This window comes from Phocoena phocoena, chromosome 15 (assembly GCF_963924675.1).
Source record: "Phocoena phocoena chromosome 15, mPhoPho1.1, whole genome shotgun sequence".
NCBI classification, from domain to species: Eukaryota; Metazoa; Chordata; class Mammalia; order Artiodactyla; family Phocoenidae; genus Phocoena; species Phocoena phocoena.
Window position 1 is genome coordinate 37,748,436 of NC_089233.1, and position 23,142 is coordinate 37,771,577.

The window sequence follows — 23,142 nt, forward strand, 5'->3', positions numbered from 1 at the left end:
ACCACCCCCGCCTCAGACCCCCACTCTAATGCCAAGGAGAGATGCTGGAGGGGCAGTGCTCGGCTTCCACTGTGGGCCAGGCTGGACCTCCCATCCTGGCGTGGAGCGGGCACTCACCAGTCTAGTGGCTCCTAGTCAGTGCAAAGACGCATCTCAGATCCCAGACTCTCCTCCCCAACCTCCCACCATGTCCTGCTCTTTCTAATCTCTGTAACGTCGGCCACAGACCAGGGGACATCACTGTGGGGAACATCACTACGGCTTTGGGCGCAGAGAGCTGCCCCCACCAGCCCCTGAGTGACCCACCCGGAGCTGGGGTCACAGAATAACTGTCCCGGGGCTCCTGGCTGCAGAACATCATGTGCGAGCACACATGTCCTCTGCTAGGCCCTGGGACCCCAGAGCCCAACAGGGGAGTCCCAGACACCCAGCCCCTTCCTTCAGGGGCGTCTCCTGGGCCCGGGGGTCCCACTTCCCAGCTCGTCTTCCCACCCGGCCCCCACCATGGGGTCACAGCCAGTGTGTGCCAGACAAGGGCACGAAGACGGCATTATGAATCCTCAGGCCTCCTGCTGCTTTATTAGAAACAGGGTTCCATCTCCAAAACTGCTCTGGTGAACCCTAGTCTCTGAGTCAGAGCCCCCTAGCTGGTCTCAGGGTGGAGTGACTGGGGAGGGGTGTCTTTGGGCCCCAATGGACCAGGGTGGTGGAGGGAAGCCGGGCATCACTCAGAGGTCATAAGGACCCCACGGCCACTTGGTGGCCTTTAGACAAAGGCTCCTGAGTTCTCACCGGGATAGAGAATCCTGTTGTACCAGAACATTCCGGGTCATGGCGTGTGGACCAGGCATCAGGGGCTTCAGCCCCATCCCAACGTGAGCTCTTCCTGCCGCATGCAGGGGGTCAGGGCCGCTCGGGTGGCCGTGCCAGGAGGATGCGTCCTCAGCTCGAAAGTGGGGGAGCCCGAGCCAGGAGCTAGAGAACAATGCCAAGGGCATCCTGGCTAGACGCTGACCCGCAGTGGGGGCAGCTCGTGAGCCTGGCCCTCCTGTAGCTGTTTGGAGAAATGATTTTCCCTGGGGCTGCTCCTGCACCTGAATCTGCAGCCAGGGCTGAAGGTCACTGGGGTCACTGGGCAGAAGGCTGAGGCCGCACCAGCACAGCCTCCTCAGGAAGCAGAACTCAAAGCCCCCGCCCGCCAAAGTCACTGTGCCAAGTGGACAGCATCGCGCCCGACCTCAGAAGGTTGACTCGGGCTGTGCCGTGTCCTCGCTCACGTGGCCCCAGGGCTACAGGGTGATGGTCTCTCTCCGGTGCTCACACGCAGTGGGGGCGGGTGCTGCTTTTTCCAGTTTTCCTTTACAGAGGTGGGGACGCTGCCCTCTCAGGAAGGCACAGGTCTCTGAGCTGACTGCGCAGCCCTGACAGTGCTGAGCCGCTGGGCTCCTCCCCTGGGGCTCTTCCTCGGCCCCCAGTGGCCCCATCAGGTCTGCCGCCCCGTTCGCTGTGGGTGGGTAGGCGGGATTGCGGTCCACCAGGGGTGGCCTGGGCATCTGTCCCTCCAGGAGGGCTTGGACCACAGCCAGCAGGACGACAGGGTGCCAAACCAATGCCAGGGGAAGCCTGTGCAGCATCACCGCTATGGGAGCCACACTGGCCGAGGCCTTGCACCCGCACCCCTGGGGTGTGGCCCTCAAGGGTCCAGAGGCACCAAGAGTCCCCCCAATGGCACTCATTTTGAATGGAAAATAACTATGGTTTGGAACAGAAACAAGGGAAGGAAAGGACCCCCATGGGTCCCTGCTGGTCACGTGTGGGGTCTTCCCTCCATGAGAGCATGTGCCCAGCCACAACCATGTGTTCTCACTCACTGTTAAATCTTTGCAGCCATCATTCCAACAATTGCAACCACGACGTGTGACTTTTCATTTAAACAGCTGGTTGTCTGTGTTTAACAATCGCCCACGGGCTTACAGTTTCCAGCCCCCTGCCCTCCTGTGTGTGCAACCCAGTCATTTTTCTTCTGCCTGAGGGATGTTTCATTTGGTTTTCTAACATTTCTTAGCAGAGGCTGCTGGTGGATGTCTTCCCTTCAGCTGTCCATGGTCTCTGCCCGCAGCGTCTCTGCTGGGGAGTCTGCGGGACCCTTAGCCCCACTCCTCTGTCTGCGACTTTTCCCCTCTGACTGCTTCTACGATTTTTCCCTTTTTCACAGTTTTTCAACAATTTGGTTTGATGTGCCTTAGGTGTGGCTTTCTTTGAGTTTATCCTCTTTGAGATTTCTTAGGCTTCTGTGACCTGTGCGTTTATAGTTCTGTTCAATGAGGAGAATTTTCTTCATGTTGTGTCTGCCCCCTTCCCTTCCTGGGGCTTAAATCACACATCTGTCAGGCCAGTGGGTGCTGTCCCCTAGGCCCTGAGGGGCTGCGCAGGCTCTGCTCAGCTTTGCTTCTCCTTGTGCTTCACTTTGCAAAGTTCCTGTTGTTCTGGGCTCATATTCACTGACTTTTTCCTTTACAGTGTCAGTTTTGTCAAAAGCCTATCCAGTAAATTATCTGTTTTGTATTCAGTAAGTCCCCTACATACGAACAAGTTCTGTTTTAGGAGCACATTCATAAGTCCAATTTGTAAGTCCAACAAAGCTAGCCTAGGTACCCAACTACCACAATCGGCTATATAGTACTGTACTGTAATAGGTTTATAATACTTTTCACACAAATAATACTTAAAAAACAAACACAAAAAATAAACAATTTTAATCTTGCAGTACCTTGAAAAGTAGTCCAGTACAACAGCTGGCACACAGGGGCTGGCATCGAGTGAACAGGCAAGAAGAGTTACTGACTGGAGCGGGGAGAGGGGGTGGGAGATGGTAGAGCTGAAGGATCATTAGCAATAGGAGACGAGGGCAAGCTGCAGTTTCACTCTCGCCTGACGTTGATGGCACAGGTTCTGGTTCCTGGCTGGATTCAATTCTACCTACCCTCTTGAAAAAACGATCCAGTGATGTCTGGGTAGTAGCTCTTTTTTTCTCATCATAGATGACATGGTAGCACTGGATTGCATTCTGAACGGCTGCTGCAACCTTCATATACCATTCTACATTCAGGTCCTGTGCCTCAAAAACTAACAGTGCCTCCTCAAATAAAGAAAATCCCCTTGCCATTTTCTGCATCGTCCGTGAATCTCTTTGGTTCTTCAGTTACTTCTTGTTCCTCTTGTCTCTCTTCATCCTTTCTTGGCGCTTGGTGCTTCTTAGCAGTACCAGCTACATCAGCACTTTTACGCTTGCTTCCAGACATCCTGGGCTTGAAATAAAGCTACTGTACTACTGTACTCTATACAGCACTGTACAGTACCCAGAAGCACACCACTTGTAGAGGATGCACGCACGTGACAGTGTATGCCAGACACGTGAACTAACTTATGTGATTGGACTTGTGAATACATGTTCACATCTTTGAAAGTTCACAACTTGAAGGTTCATATGTAGGGGACTGACTGTATTACCTTTTTTTTTTTTAGCTGCGTTGGGTCTTCGTTGCTGTGCGCGGGCTTTCTCTAGTTACAGTGAGCAGGGGCCATTCTTTGTTGCGGTGCACGGGCTTCTCATTGCAGTGGCTTCTCGTTGCAAAGCATGGGCTCTACGGGCACGGGCTTCAGTAGTTGCAGCACATGGGCTCAGTAGTTGAGGCATATGGGCCCTAGAGTGCACAGGCTTCAGTAGTTGTGGCTCTTGGGCTCTAGAGCGCAGGCTCAGTAGTTGTGGTGCACAGACTTAGTTGCTCCATGGCATGTGGGATCTTCCCAGACCCTAGATAGAACCTGTATCCCAGGCATTGGCAGGTGGATTCTTAACCACTGCACCACCAGGGAAGTCCCTGTATTACCTTTTAAACTCTCAAATTATCATCTGGTTATTCTTTGGCATTTTCATATTTCTCTTATGACTGTGTTTGTTTTCTTTTAAACCCCTTAATTTTTGTTTTTGTTTTTGTTTTGCGGTACGCGGGCCTCTCACTGTTGTGGCCTCTCCCGCTGTGGAGCACAGGCTCCGGACGCGCAGGCTCAGCAGCCATGGCTCACGGGCCCAGCCGCTCCGCGGCATGTGGGATCTTCCCGGACCGGGGCACGAACCCGTGTCTCCTGCATCGGCAGGCGGACTCTCAACCACTGCGCCACCAGGGAAGCCCTAAACCCCTTAATTTTTGACAGTAGCTGTTTTCACATTCTTATCTACTGGCTCCAGGCCATCTCTGGTTTCTGACTCTGCTCCCAGCCTGTTTTGTCTCTGCTAGTGCCTTGCAGGCTACTAACTACCAACTTGGAGTCTGTTAACTTTTGATTGGGTGCTGGACACTGGTGTTGTTGATTCTCTCCTGACAGCAGCTAATTGACTTGCAAATCAGTTTCAGAGCCTCCTGGGCAGGTCTGAATGTGCCTTCCCTGTAGGGCCAGCCTAGTTCCACAGGACAGGGCCTCAGCCTGGCTCTCCACGTCTCTCCACACGGGTTCGCAGGACTGGAAGGTCCTCTAGACCCACATGAGCTCAGCGATGGCAACAGCCTTGGTCGTGTGCTTTCCTTGTCCTCACGGAGTCTCCACCCTGCGAGCTCAGCAGCCGCGGGGACCCAGGCAGGACCCACAGCTCCTGGCTGCTGCGTCCACGTGGCATGTGGCAAGCCAGCCCCTCGAGCTCCCCCAGCTTCAGGCTCTGCCCCCTGCCCTGCCCTCCCTCAGTGCCCAGGCCTGCATCTCAGACAGTCGCTTTGAGGGTCCAGCACCGCTACCTCCCTTTTGGCCTGAAGCAAGCGTCGCTGGTGGAGTTTTAGCCTTGAAGTCAACATGAGGCCACTGAGCGATGAGGCAGGATGGACGTGGACCTGGGTTCCAAGGGGTAGCCCTGCTTCTCCAGGGTAAAGGAGGTGGCCGTGGGGGCAGGTTGGGTCTTGGGAAACTCAGCTCAGTGGAGCAAGAGGAAGTGCACGCCTGGGAGGGGGAGACGCAGGAGGAAATGGACGGCTGGCAGGTTGTCCTTGGGCCTCGTCCTCGGTTAGGGCAGTGGGTCCTAGGGTGACACCGGGCCTTGTGCTCAGCTCTCAGTTGGGGCCAGGCCCAGCAGCTGCATTCTGGTCGTCCTTTATGTTCCCACTGCTGCCCACCTACTTCTCTTGTTCATGGAGGTGAGTGGCGACTACTTCAAGGGTCCCACCTCCTTGGGCCACCTTCCTCACTTTTCTTTCCTTTTCTTCTCATTGTTTATATTTTTCAGTCTAAATGCTTATACTGTTTTACTTATGATTCATCCTTGGAAACGAGAAATGGCCAGAACATGTGTGGGCCCAGGTCCTGCTCCGGTAACTGGTCCTGCACCCCTCATCCCCCGAGGCCCAGGCCTCCTTCCGCCTCGAGAGTGCCGAGTCTATTTTTACATCATTCTCATCCAGGAAAGTCAATTGTGTAGCCGTTGACTCTGCTGAATCTGTAGTTTCCCTCAAAGGTTCTCCCATTTCTGCACCACATTCTGGAAGGATTTCTCAAATCAATCTTCTAAATCACTAATTCAGACTTCAGCATCATTCATTCTGCTTTTCACCTATTAGGGTTTTAACGTTGTGCGTGTTACACATGAGGGTGTAGACGAGTAGATGCCGTTTACTGATCGCAGTCCTTCAAATTAGCAGTGTCTTGTCTGTGTTTCTCTGGACGCCTCTGGGGTCTCGGGAGCCCCGAGTGGCCACAAAGCGAGGCTGTGCCTCAGCGAGGGTGTAGGCTGCACCAGCTACACCTGGAGAGGTTGGTGAGTAGACCGTCTGGGGTGAACTCGGGCAGGTAGGCCCCCCAGGAAGCCCGCGGCTGCCCTGCTTTGCAGCGTTATGGTGGCCATGTTTCCCAGCAGTTTGAGTGTCAGTGGAGAGGTGGGTGCTGATGGCTTGGGCTGGTGGCTGCAGAGGACACAGCTGCCCATCAGTTGCCTGCCAGGTTTGAGTGTGGACCAGCCCTGAGGGGCGGTGTGATGGGCGAACAAGGCGGGCTGTTGCCCGCATGCCTCTTCCCAAGGGCTGTGGGACATAGGCAGGAGCCCCCAGGCCAGGTGCGGAGGTGTCTTCTAGCTGGAGGCTGCCATGCGCCGGGTGCTTCTCCCAGCTTTGGCCGCCGTCTCATCCAAGAATTAGGCAGTAGAGGGCTCTTGTCACCCATGTGGCCCCGACAGCTGCACCAGGATGGCAGGCCCTCGGGGAAGCGGCCTGTTCTCACCCTTGATCACCACTCCTGAGCACAGCTGAGCCATGGAGAAAAGGGGACCCCCATGCAGCTGACCATCCCACCCCAAAGCAAAACGCATTTGTCAGGAGGTGTCAGGAGGGGCACAGGGACCGTTCCCCTTAAGCCCCTTGCTGACGCAGTGGAGGAGCTAGTGGAGCATCTGAGGTCTTGCTGGTCTGGGAGATGAGAATTGAAGGTCGGGCCCCCCAGTGCTGTCCACGGGGAAGCTGGGCCCAGGCCACGGGACCCCCGCTGTCCCCCGCAGTGGAAGAGGGCCTGGCGGCACCACAAACCCAGACTGTCAGGAGCCAGCAGTTTTCAGGAAACTCCAGGGCGAAGCCCAGTCGGCCCGAAGCAGCTCGAGACCAGAGGCCCAGGGACCCCGACGGGCCAGGCAGGGCTGCAGGAGAGACCACCAGCCCAGGGCGGGCACATTTTGGGCACAGGGCTTTGTTAACATCCTAGACAGTGAAGAATAAGAAATAATTAGTTTGGGCCTCAGAACCAGGAAAACTGGTTTTCCAAATTAATCCAGGAAGAGCTGTGAATCCACACCATCTCCTGCCACACACTGTAAGATCCTATCGTGATCCATAAAACTGACCTATTGAAAGCCTAGCTCCTCTCTCTCCAGACCCTTTTGAGGCCGGCATCTGTGACCTCACGTTCTCCCCAGTCACTAGGATCAAGACCCAGCTTTAATTACAAATCAGAAATTGAGGAGCTGGGTGTCAGCTGAGTCTCATCCGGCCGTGGGGCCCCTGGCCTGAGTCTTTGGTCTCACCTCCTTCCTCGATGTCCCCATGTGGCTCCAACCCGTCGGCTCCTGTGCAGGGAGGCCCGCAGGGCCCCAGCAGGTGCGCGTGAGTGACCTGGACAGGGACATGGCCGTTCTGCTACTCAGGGGCTGTCTGCTCGTTCAGGTCTTATTTTTTGCAGAAATGTGTCCATTTGGTTGGACAGTTGAAAATCTCCTTATTTCTCTTGTCACTGTGGCGACTGTACCATTTTCATTGTGGGTTTATTTACTGGTGGTGCTGGTCCCCATTTCCTTCTACTTTGCTGACCTGTGGCTCCTAGTGTCTTGTTTCCCCTTTTCTGAGGCACGTGCTTGAGGCAGTTTGTCTCCCTTTAGACACGTCCGCCGTGGACCCGTGTGCTCTCACCTCCCAGCACCTAACACCCCGGTCATCCCAGAGGCCCTGGTCCCTCCCAAGTCTTACCCGCCCCTCCCCAGCGAGGGGCAGAGCCTGGACCAGAGCAGAGCTGGCTGGTGTGAACCTTACATCACACCTTTCATAAAAAACTAATTCGAAATGGATCCGAGACCTAAACATAATAGCCAGACCTGTAAAACTTTTAGAAGATCTTTACATCTTTGAAGGAGGAAAAGATTTCTTAGATGGGACACAAAAAGCAGAATTGTAAAGTTTTTTTAAATTGATAACTTGGACTTCCTAAAAACGTAAACTTCGCCTCTTTGAAAACTGTGTAATGAAAAGGCTGCAGCTGGCAGTCGTACATCTGACGGAGGACTGGCTCCGGGTTCTGCTAGGACTTCCAGCTTAGGGAGGCATGGGGGTGTCCTGGGCTGCACCCCAGAAGCCCTCGGCTCTGCCTCTTGCCCTCCCCAGCCTCCAGCCTGCCCTCCCACTGTGGTCACCTGGAATCTCCTCACCCAGCCCACAGGAAGCTCTGGGTGCAGCTGGCACTGGGGTCCCTGGGGCTCCACAATCAGAGGCGTCTGCCTGGGGGGCTGCTCTGTTCCACCTTTGCTCTAGGAGAGCCTGGCACCTGGTAGGGAGGGTGGGTGGGATGTGAACCCTGCAGCCTCTCCTCCCCTCAACTGAAGACCACCCACTCCCTATTCCCGCCCGCATCCTTGACAACAGGGTCAAAATCAGGCAGGAAGGTGCCAGTTTCAAGTCACTAAAACAACTTACAAGCCTGTCCTAAGCACCCCCACCCCTGTGAGGGGCATGTACCACAGGTGCCGTGGGGCTGGTCCTGACCCCGACACCTGGGTGGACCACTGAGCAGCCAGCTGGAGTCCTGGGGCTACCCAGGGCCTGTTGATTAACAGTCACGGTGACAGTTGCCACAAACACAAACTTGTCGCCTCCCAGTTGTGTAACTTCAGTGGCCTCCAAGCAGGGTCAGAGGCTGGAATCACAGTGTTGACAGGTGGGGTCCTCACCAGAGGCACTGGGTAGCGTCTGCCTCTGAGATCATTTAGGATGTAGACATTGTGGGGTTGGTCTGAGGGAGGCGGGGCAAGTGGCCTGTCGGGGGGCTTGGGGCCTGGGCCTCCTGGGCATCTGGGGGTCAGCACAGGCTGCTGGGAAGGACGGGACCCCAAGCCCCCATGCCTCTGGTGTGGACTCCATGCATCACCATGGAGCACATGAAATGCAGTGGCTGAAGGGATCTCTCTCTCCACCCCCAGATGGTCCTCATCATCAGCGGGAATCTGAGCTTCCTGAACTGGCTGACCATCGTGCCCAGCCTCGCCTGCTTCGATGATGTCACTCTGGGCTTCCTGTTTCCCTCGGGGCCCGGCTCCCTCAAGGACCAAGTCCTGAGGATGCAGGAGGAGGAAGCTCGAGGGGCCAGGGCCCCACGGACACACGGTGGGTGACACCTGAAGGCGGATGTGGCTGGGCAGCCCGGGTGGTCTCGAGTTGATGGCACCCAGCCCTGTGCCCACACCAGTGCCCTGGGAGACAGGGCAGCATCTCCATGCCTGGACAGGGTCACTCCTGTCTGCTTGGTATGGACAGTGTGTCCTGGTCCTCAGGAAGGGAGGCCCAGTGACCTCAGCTGGGGGGCCTAAGAGGGAGCTGCTGTGGTGGGGGCAGCAGCACCTCCCTCGGCTTCTGTGGGCCCAAGGGGCCGAACAGAGGCCAGGCCTGGGGGCAGGAGCCCACCCACTATTCCCCCTCCCGGCAGGCAGCGTGGCACGGCACACAGTCAACCTGGCGCTGGGCGTCCTGGTCGCCTGGCTCAGCGTCCCTGTGGTACTCAACTTGCTGAGCCCCCAGCAGGTCATGAACAGCTCCTTCAACCCTCTCCGGATCGTCAACACATATGGGGCCTTTGGCAGGTACCTCGGGGCCACCATGACCCCAGTGGGGAGACGTGAGGGTGAGGCTTGCCCTGGTCTGCTCAGGTCAGGGGTTGGGGTCAGGGTGGGGAGGTGCAGCCCTGACTGGTCTCCCCCCCACCCAGCATCACCAAGGAACGCACGGAAGTCATCCTGCAGGGCACCGCCAGCCCCAATGCCAGCGCACCAGACGCCAAGTGGGAGGACTACGAGTTCAAGTGCAAGCCCGGTGACCTGAAGCGGCGGCCATGCCTCATCTCCCCGTACCACCACCGCCTGGACTGGCTTATGTGGTTCGCCGCCTTCCAGGTGAGGCCCTCGGTGGGGAGGCCCCGCCGACACGGCGAGGCCCGGGAATCCTGTGCTGGGGCACAGCCCGTGGGGAACCTTCCCAGGCTCCTGGCACGGCCCTCGCACAGGGATCTGTGGGTGCCCAGGGCTGGGCCTCACAGCCGGCTTCTCAGAGCGCTTCCACCAGAGGGGCCGAGGCATGCGTGGCCAACGCTGGGGCAGCCAGTGTCCACAGAGGCTGCAGCATTGTTGCCATCCCTTCTTGCCCAGGAAGATAGCCTCCGGCGGGCTCGGTCACTTGCCCGAAATCCCTGGCCCGGCAGGTGACAAAGCTGACAGGTGAACTGGGAACAGCCCCACTCCATCCAGGTCCCTGCGGACAGCACAGTGGCGGCAGCGCCCAGGAGAGCGAGCAGGACCGGGGGCCCTGCAAGAACAGGAAGGAGGTGGTCCCAAACCAAAGAACTGCAGCATAGGCCCCCAGCGCAGCGCCCCCTCAAGAGAGGCTGGCTGCCAGCCACACTGGAATCAGGTGCCCCCAGGACAACAGACTGAAGGCCGGGTGACCATCAAGAGGGAGGGGGTGGAAAGCACACATCCACGGGGCTCTCCAAGGGCCCGGTGGCAGTGCAGGCACCCAGCTATCTGCGCCCTGTCCTCTTCTCACCCCCAGACCTACGAGCACAACGAGTGGATCATCCACCTGGCAGGCAAGCTCCTGGCCAACGACGCCCAGGCCCTATCCCTGCTGGCCCTTAACCCCTTCGCAGGCAGGGCACCGCCCAGGTAAGATTCCCCTCCCAGACAGGGACACACACCCCACCCCACCCCCGCCAACTGCAGCTGCCTTTCAGGGCTTCTCCCGAAATGCAGGGGTCTGCTCTGGGGGCTGGGCCCACCTGCTGAAAGGATGCGGGGCTCGGCCCGATTGGCTCTGAGCACTCGGCCCTCCCGGTTCCAGAGCCCCGCCCGCCCCGCCATCATCTGGTCAGGGGCCTGGTTGTGCCAGGGGCTCCTTGGGGCTCTCTGGCTTCCCCTGGGTGGCCTCTCCCTCTGAGGGCTCCAGGCCTGTCTTGGGGGCGGAGGCTGACTAACTGTGCTGCCCTTGCTCTGCAGGTGGGTCCGGGGAGAGCACTACAGGTACAAGTTCAGCCGCCCCGGGGGCACACACGCCGCTGAGGGCAAGTGGTGGATCCGGAAGAGGCTCGGCCCCTACTTCCCCCCACTCAGCTTTCAGGACCTGAAGGGTTACTTCAGGTCACGGGAGTGGCCGTACCCCAAACCCGAATAGAGGTGGCCCAGGGCTTGTGCCCCAAGAAATAAAGTGGGAAGACCGTGGGCTGGCTGCTCTGAGTGGGGTCTCCACAAGGACATCCAGGGAAGCTGACCCAGAGAGGAGGGGCTGCCAGGGTCCTGGGTGGTCATCTGTGCCACAGTCAGTCCCCGTGGTTCCCAAGTCTCTTCACTTTGGGTTCGTCAGAGGAATCCCCAGAAAGCCCCCAGCCCTGCTCCACCCAGATCGCGCCCCTTGTCACCAGGCACCCCCCCACCCCAGACACCAGCATCCCGATGTTGCACCCAGCTCTGGTCTGTCCCAGGACCACCTGCCCATGCGGCCAAGAAGAAAGCCTGCCTCTCCTCTCTGCTCCCCCAAGCGGGTCCCCACCACGTCCAGGAGGGTCCTGCGCGAGGAAGTAGTCAGGGCTCCCTCTCAGAACCCACATGCGCCCACATATGCTCTTCTCCACAGTGACCAGCACCCGAAGGTGTGGACAGAGGGCCTCTGTCCTCCTTGGGTGGGCCACCCCCACCAGCCCTGAGTGAGGCGCCTCCTCCCCTCCTTTGTGACCACGTTGCCCAGTCTCACACCTGGAGCCTCCTGCTCCCTGACCTAGGGTGGGAGGACGGGACAGCAGGGTGGTCAGCCCCAGCCTGGGCGCCGGGGTCCCCAGGGCAGCGATTCTGAGGCCCAGTCACTGCAGGTTGGTGTGTTGCTTGGCAACCCTACTGGGCTGTGGCCCAGAACCTCTACAGCCTGATGTCAGCAGTGAGTGGACACCGACCTGCCCCCCACCATCCAGCCTGATGTCAGCGGTGAGTGGACACCCACCTGCCCCCCACCATCCGGGGCGCCTGCCGCACTGTGGAGGGTCCCAGCGGGAATGAGGTGGTTCAGGCTAGGAGGCCAGGCTGAGGTGGGCACAAGTGTGGATCTGTGTGGAGGCCTCCCGCCTGCCTGGGGGCCTGGCCGGCCCAGGTGCCAACAAGAGAGGCTGTGTTCCCGCTCGCAGGCAAACAGGCGCCCTGTGTCTGTCGCAGGACAGACAGGGCCTCAGACAAGGAGCCTGGAGCCAGCAAGTCTGCCTGCAGCAGCTGCGTAAAACTACCACCAGCCTGCTGGAATGGGCAGCCCTTACCGGGGGGCTGTCCTTGGGACCCTGCCAATGGGTAGGAGCACCAGGGGTGCCCCTGTGGGGCCCAGGGTGGGTAGGGGGCCTGAGGAGATGCTGTGTCTTGGCTCGGGGTGGTCCTTCAGCCCCAGAACCACAGGTGGCCTCCCTGCCAGGAGCCATGGTGGGTCCCTGCTCTGCCAGCCCTTCCCACCACACTCTGGGCTCGCTGCCACCCAGGGCTCAGGCAGGGGAGGCCCCCAGCACTCCTTGGTGTGGGCTCCTCTCTGAGCCTTGGTCCAGCTGTGCCCCCCAAGGCTCCTGGGACAGCCCCCCAGACATACATAGGAGGCTGTGCTTAGACCTATGGGCTGGGTGGGGCCGGGGCTGGAGCCGGTGGCAGGAGTGACACAGGAAGCCCTGAGCCCATCCGGGGGGCGGGGGGGGGGGCAGGAATTAAGTGGCCCCACCCCTCCTGGGACAGGGCAGCATCCTCACCCTGGGGGATGTCCCAGGTGATCCCTGGTCAGGGTGGGCACATGGCCCTCTAACAAACCAAAGACTCTGCCAGACCTGCACACCCTTCCAGAGGCTCTGGTCCCCCAGGGCCCACCCATCTGCCAGAAAGGGTGCCAGCCCCACCTTCAGAGCCTGTCCTGAGACCACACCCTCCCATCAAGGACAGCCAGACTGCACCTCTCCTCCACTCAGAGCCCTCCCATCCACTCAGAGCCCTCCCAGGGCCCCCACCTCACTGAGCATGAACCTGGGGTCCCTGCCTATCACCTCCGCCCACGCCCCTGCATCCTCTCCATCCCGCATGCCCACCAGCCGTGTTGGGCCCCAGGGCCTTTGCACTGGTAGCTCGTGGTGCTCACCTCTCCCAGGGCCTCCTCTCCTGCCTCTGCTGGACTCCAGGCTGCTCCTGGTCACACACGGGTTGGCGGGGGGCTCATCCTGGCCCCCCAGTGCTGGATACACTGTTGACCTGATGAAGGAGAGAGGCCCAGTCACTTAACGTCTGCTCCACCTGATGCTGCCTCAGTCCAGCTTCAGGACAGTCAGCTGTTTCGGGGGCAGGGGGCGGGCGGGGGGGGGGGGGCGCGAGTGCAGGGCAGGGACACAAGGTGGGGCCTTGGCTCGCCCCTCCCGGCACATGATTCATGTGTCCCCATGAATCATCCACCTGGCAGCAGGGGATGCTTGCAGGTGAGGGTCCGCCTTATTCAACAAGAGGCTCAGATGCATGTTGGAAACTGAATTTCACCTTCTAAAACCAGGAGTCAGCCTGAGGCTCCTGGGGAGGTGGCAGCAGGAGTCTTCTCAGACCACAGGAGGGGTGGCCTGCTTGCGGGAGGGGCTGCCCTGGAGAGGGGTGAGCAGGGCATGACCAGGACACCCTGACTTCCAGAGGGACTGGGATGGGAATTTCAGATCTGTTCTTTCCACCTGCTCTCTTGAGCCGATGCCCCCTGGAAACCACTGCCTGACAAGCTGGCCCTCGCTGAGACCCCCACCCAATCTGAGGGTGTCTCCCCCTGCAGAGCACTCTGCACCATGGCTCTCACATCTGAATGGGGTCTGTCCGGTGCTGGCAGCAACACCCAGGCCCAGCCGGGACCCCATAGGCTGCAGAGTGTGTCCAGCCCCCCACCCCGCCCAGCTCTCCAACTGGAGGGCGCTGTGCTCAGCCCTCTTGCTCCAGGATGGGACGTGGGACTCAGGACTCCAGTCACAGGGCAGTGGCTGAGCTCAGGTGATCCACTGAACCTGGCTGTCGGCCCATCCAAAGCTGTGGGCTCTGCCAGGGGCCTGTCTCAGGGAGGACCCACTGTCTCCCTCTTGCTCCAGGACAGGGCGAGGGGTTTGGGTGCAGGTCCCGTCCCCACAAGGAGGGTGTGTACCAGCCTCCCTCTGTCAGAGGGCCTCTGGGCATCTTCCCCTTCACCAAGAGGTTTTCACTCAGAGGTGATCAGTGCATCTTGGGTGCCTGCTGAGGCCAAGCCCACCCTCTGTGCAGCCTAGTTCCCTGGGCAGGGTTCACAAGCCCTCCTCTCCCTGGGCTTCTGCATCTGCATGGGCATGGCCTGACACTTTGCACTCTTAGGCCACCAGCTCTGCAGGGACAGGGTCAGCAAACTCCCAGCCTGGTGGCTCTGTGGGAGCAGGAAGATCTCCACATCAATGCGTGTTGAGTTCAAGCATGTTACCAGTTATTAGAACGGGCCTGTGAAGACGCAGAAAACCTGAGCTGTCGTGGAGCGCTTCGCTGCCTTCCTCCATTGTCCCCAGCGTCCCCCACCACCTCTGGGCCCCACCGTGGAGTGAGGCTTCTCCCTCCTGATGTTCATCCAGGGCTTCTCTCTTGTCTCCTCGTCAGTCTTCTCACAGCTCCAGCTTTGGCTTCTTCAGTCAACTGTCCTCTTCCACTTTCTGTTTCACATACATACGTTGTTATTTCCTTCCACCTTTTTCAGGTTTGCCTTCCGTCATCTCCTCGAGTTGCAGACTTTCTTTCTTTCTATCCCTCCTGATTTCTAGGAAACACAGCTAAGGACCCCACACACACAAGTGGCTACACCCACAGGCTCTGTTGACCACTGTGGGCTTTGTGAATTCTAGAGACTGTGATGTCCTCTTAACACATCAAATAATAGAGGTGGGGATTTAAATATTCAAACGAATGGATTTGGGAGGCAGTCTTTTACCTTGAATTTTATCACCGTGTTTGCCACTCCCAGCACCCCTCACCGCCCCCCATGCCTCCAGTACCCTGGATTAATGCCCCTTTCACAAGTGAACAAATTCTGGTAGAAAGGATAACTCCAATTCTGAGACAGCTACTTGCATCCCTCTGCTGAGGGGTTCCCTAGTTCAGTTAGCATCATGACAATCTGTCCCCTGGATCCATCCCTGCCCTGTATCCCACAGCCTGAGGATACCATGGACCTTTGTCCCCAGGGATTCAGTTCCAAAGCCACTAGGTAAGGTGGAATTCACATGTCAGCAAACTGACCTTTAAAGCTCCTAAAGTAATCAGCAAAATTGACAGAACTGTAGCTTGACTGACAAAAAGAAGATACAAATAACTAAAATCAAAGTTAAGTGGGGACATTACTACCAACATTACAGACATAAAAAGGATTACAAGAGAACAGTATGAACAACTGTAGCCAACAAATCAGGTAACCTAGACAGTGGACAAATTTCTAAAGATACACAAAATGCTAGAAGTGACTCAGGAAGAAATAGGAAATTTGAAGAGATCTGTAGCAAGTAAGGAGATTGAATCAGTAATCAAAACCTCCAGCAGAGAAAATTACTGCATCAGATGGCTTTGTTACTGAATTCTCCCAAGAATTAAAAATTAACACCAATCCTTCCAAAACTTTTTCCAAAGAATTAGAAAAGGAGGTAGGACTTCCCTGGTGGTGCAGTAGTTAAGAATCCACCTGCCAATGCAGGGGACACAGGTTTGAGCCCTGGTCCAGGAAGATCCACATGCCTCAGAGCAACTAAGCTTATGTGCCACAACTACTGAGCCTGCGCTTCAGAGCCCAGAAGCCACAACTACTGAAGCCCGTGCTCCACAACAAGAGAAGCCACCGCAACGAGAAGCCCGTGCACTGCAGCAAAAGATAGACCCCGCTCGCCGCAACTAGAGAAAGCCCAGGCACAGCAACGAAGACCCAACACAGCCAAAATTTAATTAATTAATTAATTTTAAAAGAGGAGGGAACACTTCCTAACATGCTGTGGAGGCCAGTATGACCCTGGTAACAAGGCCAGACAAAGATACCACTATCCTTCGTGAACAGAGATACAAAAATGCTCAACAAAATGCTAGCAAAACAAACCTATCAGCATATTAAGAGGATTATATGCCATGACCAAGTGGTATTTATCCTAGGAATGCCAGAGTGGTTCAACATAAGAAAATCAATGTAATACACCACATTAACAGAATACAGGGGCAGAAAGAAAAACATGATCATCTCAACTGATGCAGAAAAATCATTTGAAAAAAATCCAACGCACTTTCATGATACAAACCACTCAAGGGCTTCCCTGGTGACGCAGGGGACACAGGTTCGTGCCCCGGTCTGGGAAGATCCCACATGCCGCGGAGCAGCTGGGCCCATGAGCCATGGCCGCTGAGCCTGCGCATCTGGAGCCTGTGCTCCGCAACGGGAGAGGCCACAACAGTGAGAGGCCCACGTACCGCAAAAAAGAAAAAACAGAAAACTAGGAATAGAAGGGAACTTCCTCAACGTAATAAAAGGCATGTATGGAAACTCCACAGCTAATATCATACTCAATGGTGAAAGACTGAAAACTTTCCCTCTATGACCAAGACCAAGACAAGGATGCCCCTTTTCACCACTATTCAACACTGTACTGGAGGTCTAGCCAGAGCAATTAGTCAAGAAAAATAATTAAAAGGCTATGAATTGGAGAGGAAGAAGTAAAACTATATTAACAGATGATATAATCCTATAATATAGAAAATTCCAGCAATCCACAAAAATATTACGGGAGCTAATAAACTAATTCAGCAAAGTTGCAGGGTATAAGATCAACACACAAAAATCAGATGTGGGGGCTTCCCTGGTGGCGCAGTGGTTGAGAGTCTGCCTGCTGATGCAGAGGACACGGGTTCGTGCCCCGGTCCGGGAAGATCCCACATGTCGCAGAGTGGCTGGGCCCGTGAGCCATGGCCGTTGAGCCTGCGCGTCCGGAGCCTGTGCTCCGCAATGGGAGAGGCCACAACAGTGAGAGGCCCGCGTACTGCAAAAAAAAAAAAAAAAAAAATCAGATGTGTTTCTGTACCTGCAATGAACAGTCTGAAAAAGAAACTAAGGAAACAATACCACGTATAATAGCATCCAAAAGAATAAAATACCCAAGAATAAATTTAACCAAGGAGGTAAATGACTTGTACACTGAAAAGTACAAAACATTGCTGAAAGAAATCAAGGGAAACATAAATGCAGTGAAAGGCATCCATATCCATGGACTTGATGGCCTAATATTGTTAAGATGACAATACTAACAAAGTGTCTACAGAGTTGAAAAAATTCCAATGGCCTTTTTTATAAAAATATAAAGACCAATCCTCGAATCCATATGGAATTGTAAGAGGCCCTAAATAATGAAAACAATCTTGAAAAAGAAGAATAAAGCTGACAAACTCACACTTCTGATTTTAAAACAGTACAAAGTAATCAAAACTGGTCATGGCACAAGGACAGACACACAGACCAACAGAATAGAATGCTGAGCCTAGAGAAAAACCCTTGTGTGTGTGGCCAAACGGCCTTTGACAAGGGTGCCAAGACCATTCAATGGAAAAAGGATAGTCTTTTCAACTGATGCTGGGAAAAATGGATCTACATGCTAAAGAGTGAGCTTGGGTCCTTACCTCACACCATATTCAAAAATTAACTCAAAATGGATGAAATACCTAAATGTAAGAGCTAACACTATTACAACTCTTGAAAGAAAACATGGTTACTCTTCATGACCTTGGATTTGGCAGTGGATTCTTAGGTATGATGCCAAAAGCAAGAGCAACAATAACCCAAGATAAATTGGACTTCATCAAATTTAAAACTTTTATGCATCTAAAGACACTATCAAGATGTGGGACATATATACAATGGAATATTATTCAGCCATAAATAGAAACGAAATTGAGCTTTTGTAGTGAGGTGGGTGGACCTAGAGTCTGTGATACAGAGTAAAGTAAGTCAGAAAGAGAAAAACAAATACCATATGCTACCAAATATATATGGAATCTTTTTAAAAAATGGTTATGAAGAACCTAGGGGTAGGACGGGAATAAAGGCACAGACCTACTAGAGAATGGACTTGAGGACACAGGGAGGGGGAAGGGTAAGCTGGGACAAAGAGAGTGGCATGGACATATATACACTACCAAATGTAAAACAGATAGCTAGTGGGAAGCAGCCTCAGCACAGGGAGATCAGCTCGGTGCTCTGTGACCACCTAGAGGGGTGGGATAGGGAGGGTGGGAGGGAAGGAAACGCAAGAGGGAAGAGATCTGGGGATATATGTATATGTATAGCTGATTTGTTATAAAGCAGAAACCAACACACCATTGTAAAGCAATTATACTCCAATAAAGATGTTTAAAAAATAAAGACACTATCAAGTTTGGGGTTAGCAGATGCAAACTATTACATATAGAATGGATAAACAATAAAGTCCTTCTGTATAGCACAGGGAACTATTTTCAATATCCTGAGATAAACCATAATGGAAAAGAATATAAAAAAAGAACATATATATGTATAAATGAATCACTTTGCTGTACAGCAGAAATACAGCATTGTAAATCAACTATACTTCAATTAAAAAAAATAAAAACAAAGACGCCATAGAGTGAAAAGATGACCCACAGAATGAGAGAAAATATTTTCAAGTCGTATATCTCATAAGACTACTATCGAGAATATATAAATAACTCTTACAACTAAGCAACAAAAAGACAAACATCCCAATTCAAAATTATTTGAATGGACATTTCTCCAAGGAAGACATACAAATGGCCAACAAGCACATGAAAAGATGCTCAAAATCCTTAATCATAGAAATGCACATGAAAATGCACACAATGAGATACCACTTCACACCCATGAGGATGGCTATGATTTTTTTTAATGGAAAAAAACAAGTGTTGGCAAGGATGTAGAAAAATTGGAAACTTCGTACATTGCAATTGGTAATGCAAAATGGTGCAGCTGCTATGGAAAAATCTAACAGTTCCTCAAAAAGTTAAACGTTGGGTCAATTACCATACGAACCAGCAATTCTACTTCTAGGTATATATCCAAAAGAACTGAAATCAGGGACTCAAACAGATACTTGTATGCCAATGTTCACAGCATCATTATCCACAATAGCCAAAAGGTGGAAACAACACAAATGTCCACCAACAGATGAATGGATAAACAAAGCATACAAGGGAATACTATTCAGCCACAAAAAGGAATAAAGTATCAGTGCACACTACAGTGTGGATAAATCTTGAAAACATTATGCCCAGTAAAATAAGCCAGACACAAAAGGTCACCTGTAATATGATTCCATTTATAGAAATATCTAAAACAGGTAAATCTATAAAAATAGAGAGCTGACTAGTGGTTGCCAGAGGCTGGGGGGAGGGGAGAATGGGGAGTGACTGCTAATGGTACAGGGTTTCCTTTTGAGATGATAAAATATTTTGGAACTAGATAGAGGTGATAATTGTACAACACTGATATATTACATGCCACTGACTGTTTACTGTAAAATGGTTAATGTCAATTTCTTCTCAGTTTTTAAAAATAAGCCTTCTGAGTGTCCTGAGACCCTGCCACAGGGGGCTGTGAGACCTCACACTGCCAAGATCTAGTGAGAACAGTTGGGGTGGGGGAGGGGCGGTGAGACAGATAAAGTGCTTCATCCCTTTTTTGCTAAGCGCATAGGGCTGGATTCACTTAAGGCTAAAACATGAGGCTCTGATTAGCCAGTGGGATGGAAGGTGGGCTTCCAGAGCCAGCATGTGACACATGGGCACTCTTTTAACTGATGGTCTTGGAAAGACAGTCACACATGCAACTACCAGTTAGACGAGGAAAACTTGAGCAAGTGAAAGGGCAGCCGTGGCTATGTGATGTGGGTGATTTTTTTTTTTTTTTTTTGCAGTACGCAGGCCTCTCACTGTTGTGGCCTCTCCCGTTGCGGAGCACAGGCTCTGGACGCACAGGCTCAGCGGCCATGGCTCACGGGCCCAGCCGCTCCGCAGCATGTGGGATCTTCCCGGACCGGGGCACGAACCTGTGTCCCCTGCATCGGCAGGCGGACTCTCAACCACTGTGCCAGCAGGGAAGCCCAATGTGGGTGATTCTTAAACCTACATCTGGAGGGCTTTCTGCTGAGGCTGCCTGCCCCACCCTCACCCAGATCAGCTTCTTAGCAAGGCCCTGGGACATAGCTGGGGTCCTGACCCCTCTCCCCACAGGTGTGCGACCACCTCATCCACCAGGACTGACCTCACTGGGTGGACAGCAGCTGACCCTGCCTCTGGGCAGTGTGGCTCACTGTTCTAGGGGTCATACCTGTCTAGCTGTTCCACATGGTCTACGCTGTTACAGCTTTATCATCGATCCCGGTACCTCACGGTCTCAGCCCCCACTTCTCTTAACTGCCTTGACTATCTCTGGCCCATTGCTCACAGCAAGCTGAAGTTTCTTGTTCTAATACAGGCAGACCTCATTTTATTGCACTTCACAGAAATCAGTGTTTTTTACAAATTGAAGCATCCCTGCATCAAGTCTGTGGGTGCCATTTTTCAACAGCATTTTCTAACTTCAGGTCTCTGTGTCACATTTTAGTAATTCTCTTAAAAATAATGAAAATGTTTGAAATATTGCATTTGTGATGGTGCTATGTGATCAGTGATCTTTGATGCCACTATTGTAATTGTTTTGGGCACCATGAACTGTACCCATGTAAGACCATGAACTGAATGGATAAATGTGTGTGTTCTGACTGCTCTACCAACCAGCCGTTCCCCACATCTGTCTCCCTCTCCTCAGGCCTCCCTGTTCCCTAAGACACAGCAAGATTGAAATTAGGCCAATTAATAACCCTACAGTGGCCTCTAAGTGTTCAAGTGAAAGGAAGAGTTGCATGTCTCTCACTTTAAATCAAAAGCTGAAGATGATTAAATTTAGTGAGGAAGGCATGTCAAAAGTCAAGGTAGGCCAAAAGCCAGGCCTCTTGCACCGAACAGCCAAGCTGTGAATGCAAAGGAAAAGTTCTTGAAAGAAATTAAAAGTGCCACTCCAGTGAACACATGAATGATGACGTGAAACAGCCTTATTGCTGATATGGAGAAAGTTTTAGTCTAGATTTGAAGATCTAACTAGCCACAATATTCCCTTAAACCAAAGTCTAATTCAGAACAAGGCTAACTCTCTTTAATTCTGTGAAGGCTGAGAGAGACAAGGAAGCTGCAGAAGAAAAGCCTGAAGCTGGCAGAGGTTGGTTCGTGAGGCTGAAGGAAAGAAGCCATCTCCATAAAATAAAAGTTCAAGGTGAAGCAGCAAATGCTGATGTAGAAGCTGCAGCAAGTGATCTGGAAGATCTAGCTGAGATCATTAATGAAGGTGGCTGCACCAAACAACATATTCAGTGTAGACGAGACAGCCTTCTATCAGAACAAGAGGCCATCTAGGACTTTCACAGCTAGAGAGGAGAAGTCAGTGCCTGGCTTCAAAGCATCGAAGGACAAGCTGACTCTCTTGTTAGGGGCTAATGTAGCTGGTGACTTTAAGTTGAAGCCAATGCTTATTTACCATTCTGAAAATCCTAGAGTCCTTAAGAATTATGTTAAATCTACTCTCCTATGCTCAATAAATGGAACCACAGAACCTGGATGACACGTCTGTTTACAACATGGCTTACTGAATATTATAAGCCCACTGTTGACACCTACTGCTCAGAAAAAAAAAAAGATTCAAAATATCACTACTCATTGACAATGCACCTGGTCACCCAAGAGGTCTGGTAGAGGTGTACAATGAGATTAATGCTATTTCCCTGTCTGCTAGCACAGCATCCATTCTGTAGCCCACGGATCAAAGAGTAATTTTTGATTTTGAAGCCTTATTATTTAAGAAATGCATATCATAAGGCTATGGCTGCCATAGATAGTGGTTCCTCTGATGGACCTGGGCGATGTCAACTGAAAATCTTCTGAAAAGGATTCACCATCCTAGATGCCATTATGAACTTTTATGATTCATGGGAAGAGGTCAAATTATCAACATTAACAGGAGTTTGGAAGAAGTTGACTCAAACCTTCATGGATGACTTTGAGGGGTTCAAGACTTCAGTGGCGGAAGTAATTGCAGATGTGGTAGAAATAGCAAGAGAACTAGAATTAGAAGTGAGCCTAAAGATGTAACTGAGTTGCTTCAATCTCATGACAAAACTTTTAATGAATGAGGAGTTGCCTCTCACGGATGAGCAATAAAGTGGTTTCTTGAGATGGAATCAACTCCAGTGAAGATGCTATGAAGACTGTTGAAATGGCAACAAAGAATTTTAAATATTACATGAACTTAGTTGATAAAGCAGCAGCAGGGTTTGAGAGGATTGACTCCAATTTTGAAAGAAGTTCTACTATGGGTACAATGCTATCAAACAGCATTGCATGCTACAGAGAAATCATTCATGAAAGGAAGAGTCAATCAATGTGGCGAACTTCATTATCTTATTTTAAGAAATTGTCACAACCACCTCAACCTTCAGTAACCATCACCCTGATCAGTTAGCAGGTATCAACATCAAGGCAGGACTCTCTACCAGGAAAAAGACTACAACTCACTAAGGCTCAGATGATGATTAGCATTTTTAAATTAAGGTATGTATGTAACATTACTACTCTTTTAGACATAATGCTATTGTACACTTAATAGACAACACTACAGTGTAAAGGTAACTTTTATATGCTCTGGGAAACCAAAACATCATGTGATTTGCTTTATTGTGATGTTCTGGAACCAAAACCCATGGCATCTCCGAGTTGTGCCTGTAGTTTATGTGCAAATAGTGGACGGTATCGTTTCTCTTCTTCCTACCTGAGGCTCTTTGCCTTTTTGGTTTTTGGGGGGTTTGGGGTTTTTTCTTTTTCCAGCCACACCACATGGCTTGCAAGATTTTAGTTCCCTGACCAGGAATCGAACCTGGGCCCTCAGCAGTGACAGCACGGAATCCTAACCACTGGACCACCAAGGAATTCCCTCTTTCTTGTCTTCTTGTGCTAGCTTCCAGGTTGAGGCCCACCATCTCTTACGACGTCTTGTCTTTTTTCTAACCTAGAAGTTGTCCCTTTAAAAAATCTCACCACAGTGAGCTAATCTACTGCAAAAACCCTTTGGCTGAAACCATGTAAAAATGCTGGGGAAAAAAAATAAATTTTGTTTCTGAACTCACAAAAAATATATAATGCAGTACAAGAAGAGAAGCTGAAAGCCAGAACAGTGTACCGCAGCCTGCAGGGAAGAGGCACCTTGTCCT

General features: G+C 52.6%; 1 protein-coding gene and 1 non-coding gene across 2 annotated transcripts in view; one reads left to right on the forward strand and one right to left on the reverse strand.

Moving 5' to 3' along the window:
• Positions 1 to 10,999, forward strand: part of LMF1 (lipase maturation factor 1) — a 92,984-nt gene extending 81,985 nt beyond the window's left edge. The window contains exons 7-11 of the mRNA XM_065892306.1: positions 8,714 to 8,897; positions 9,217 to 9,370; positions 9,496 to 9,679; positions 10,335 to 10,447; positions 10,778 to 10,999. Coding sequence (XP_065748378.1) covers positions 8,714 to 8,897; positions 9,217 to 9,370; positions 9,496 to 9,679; positions 10,335 to 10,447; positions 10,778 to 10,952 — 810 coding nt within the window. The 3' untranslated portion in view covers positions 10,953 to 10,999. The remainder of the gene's footprint in view (positions 1 to 8,713; positions 8,898 to 9,216; positions 9,371 to 9,495; positions 9,680 to 10,334; positions 10,448 to 10,777) is intronic.
• An 11,788-nt stretch (positions 11,000 to 22,787) lies between these two features.
• On the reverse strand, positions 22,788 to 22,860 carry TRNAD-GUC (transfer RNA aspartic acid (anticodon GUC)). The gene has a single exon. It is a non-coding gene; the product is annotated as a tRNA-Asp (tRNA).
• Positions 22,861 to 23,142: the final 282 nt, after the last annotated feature.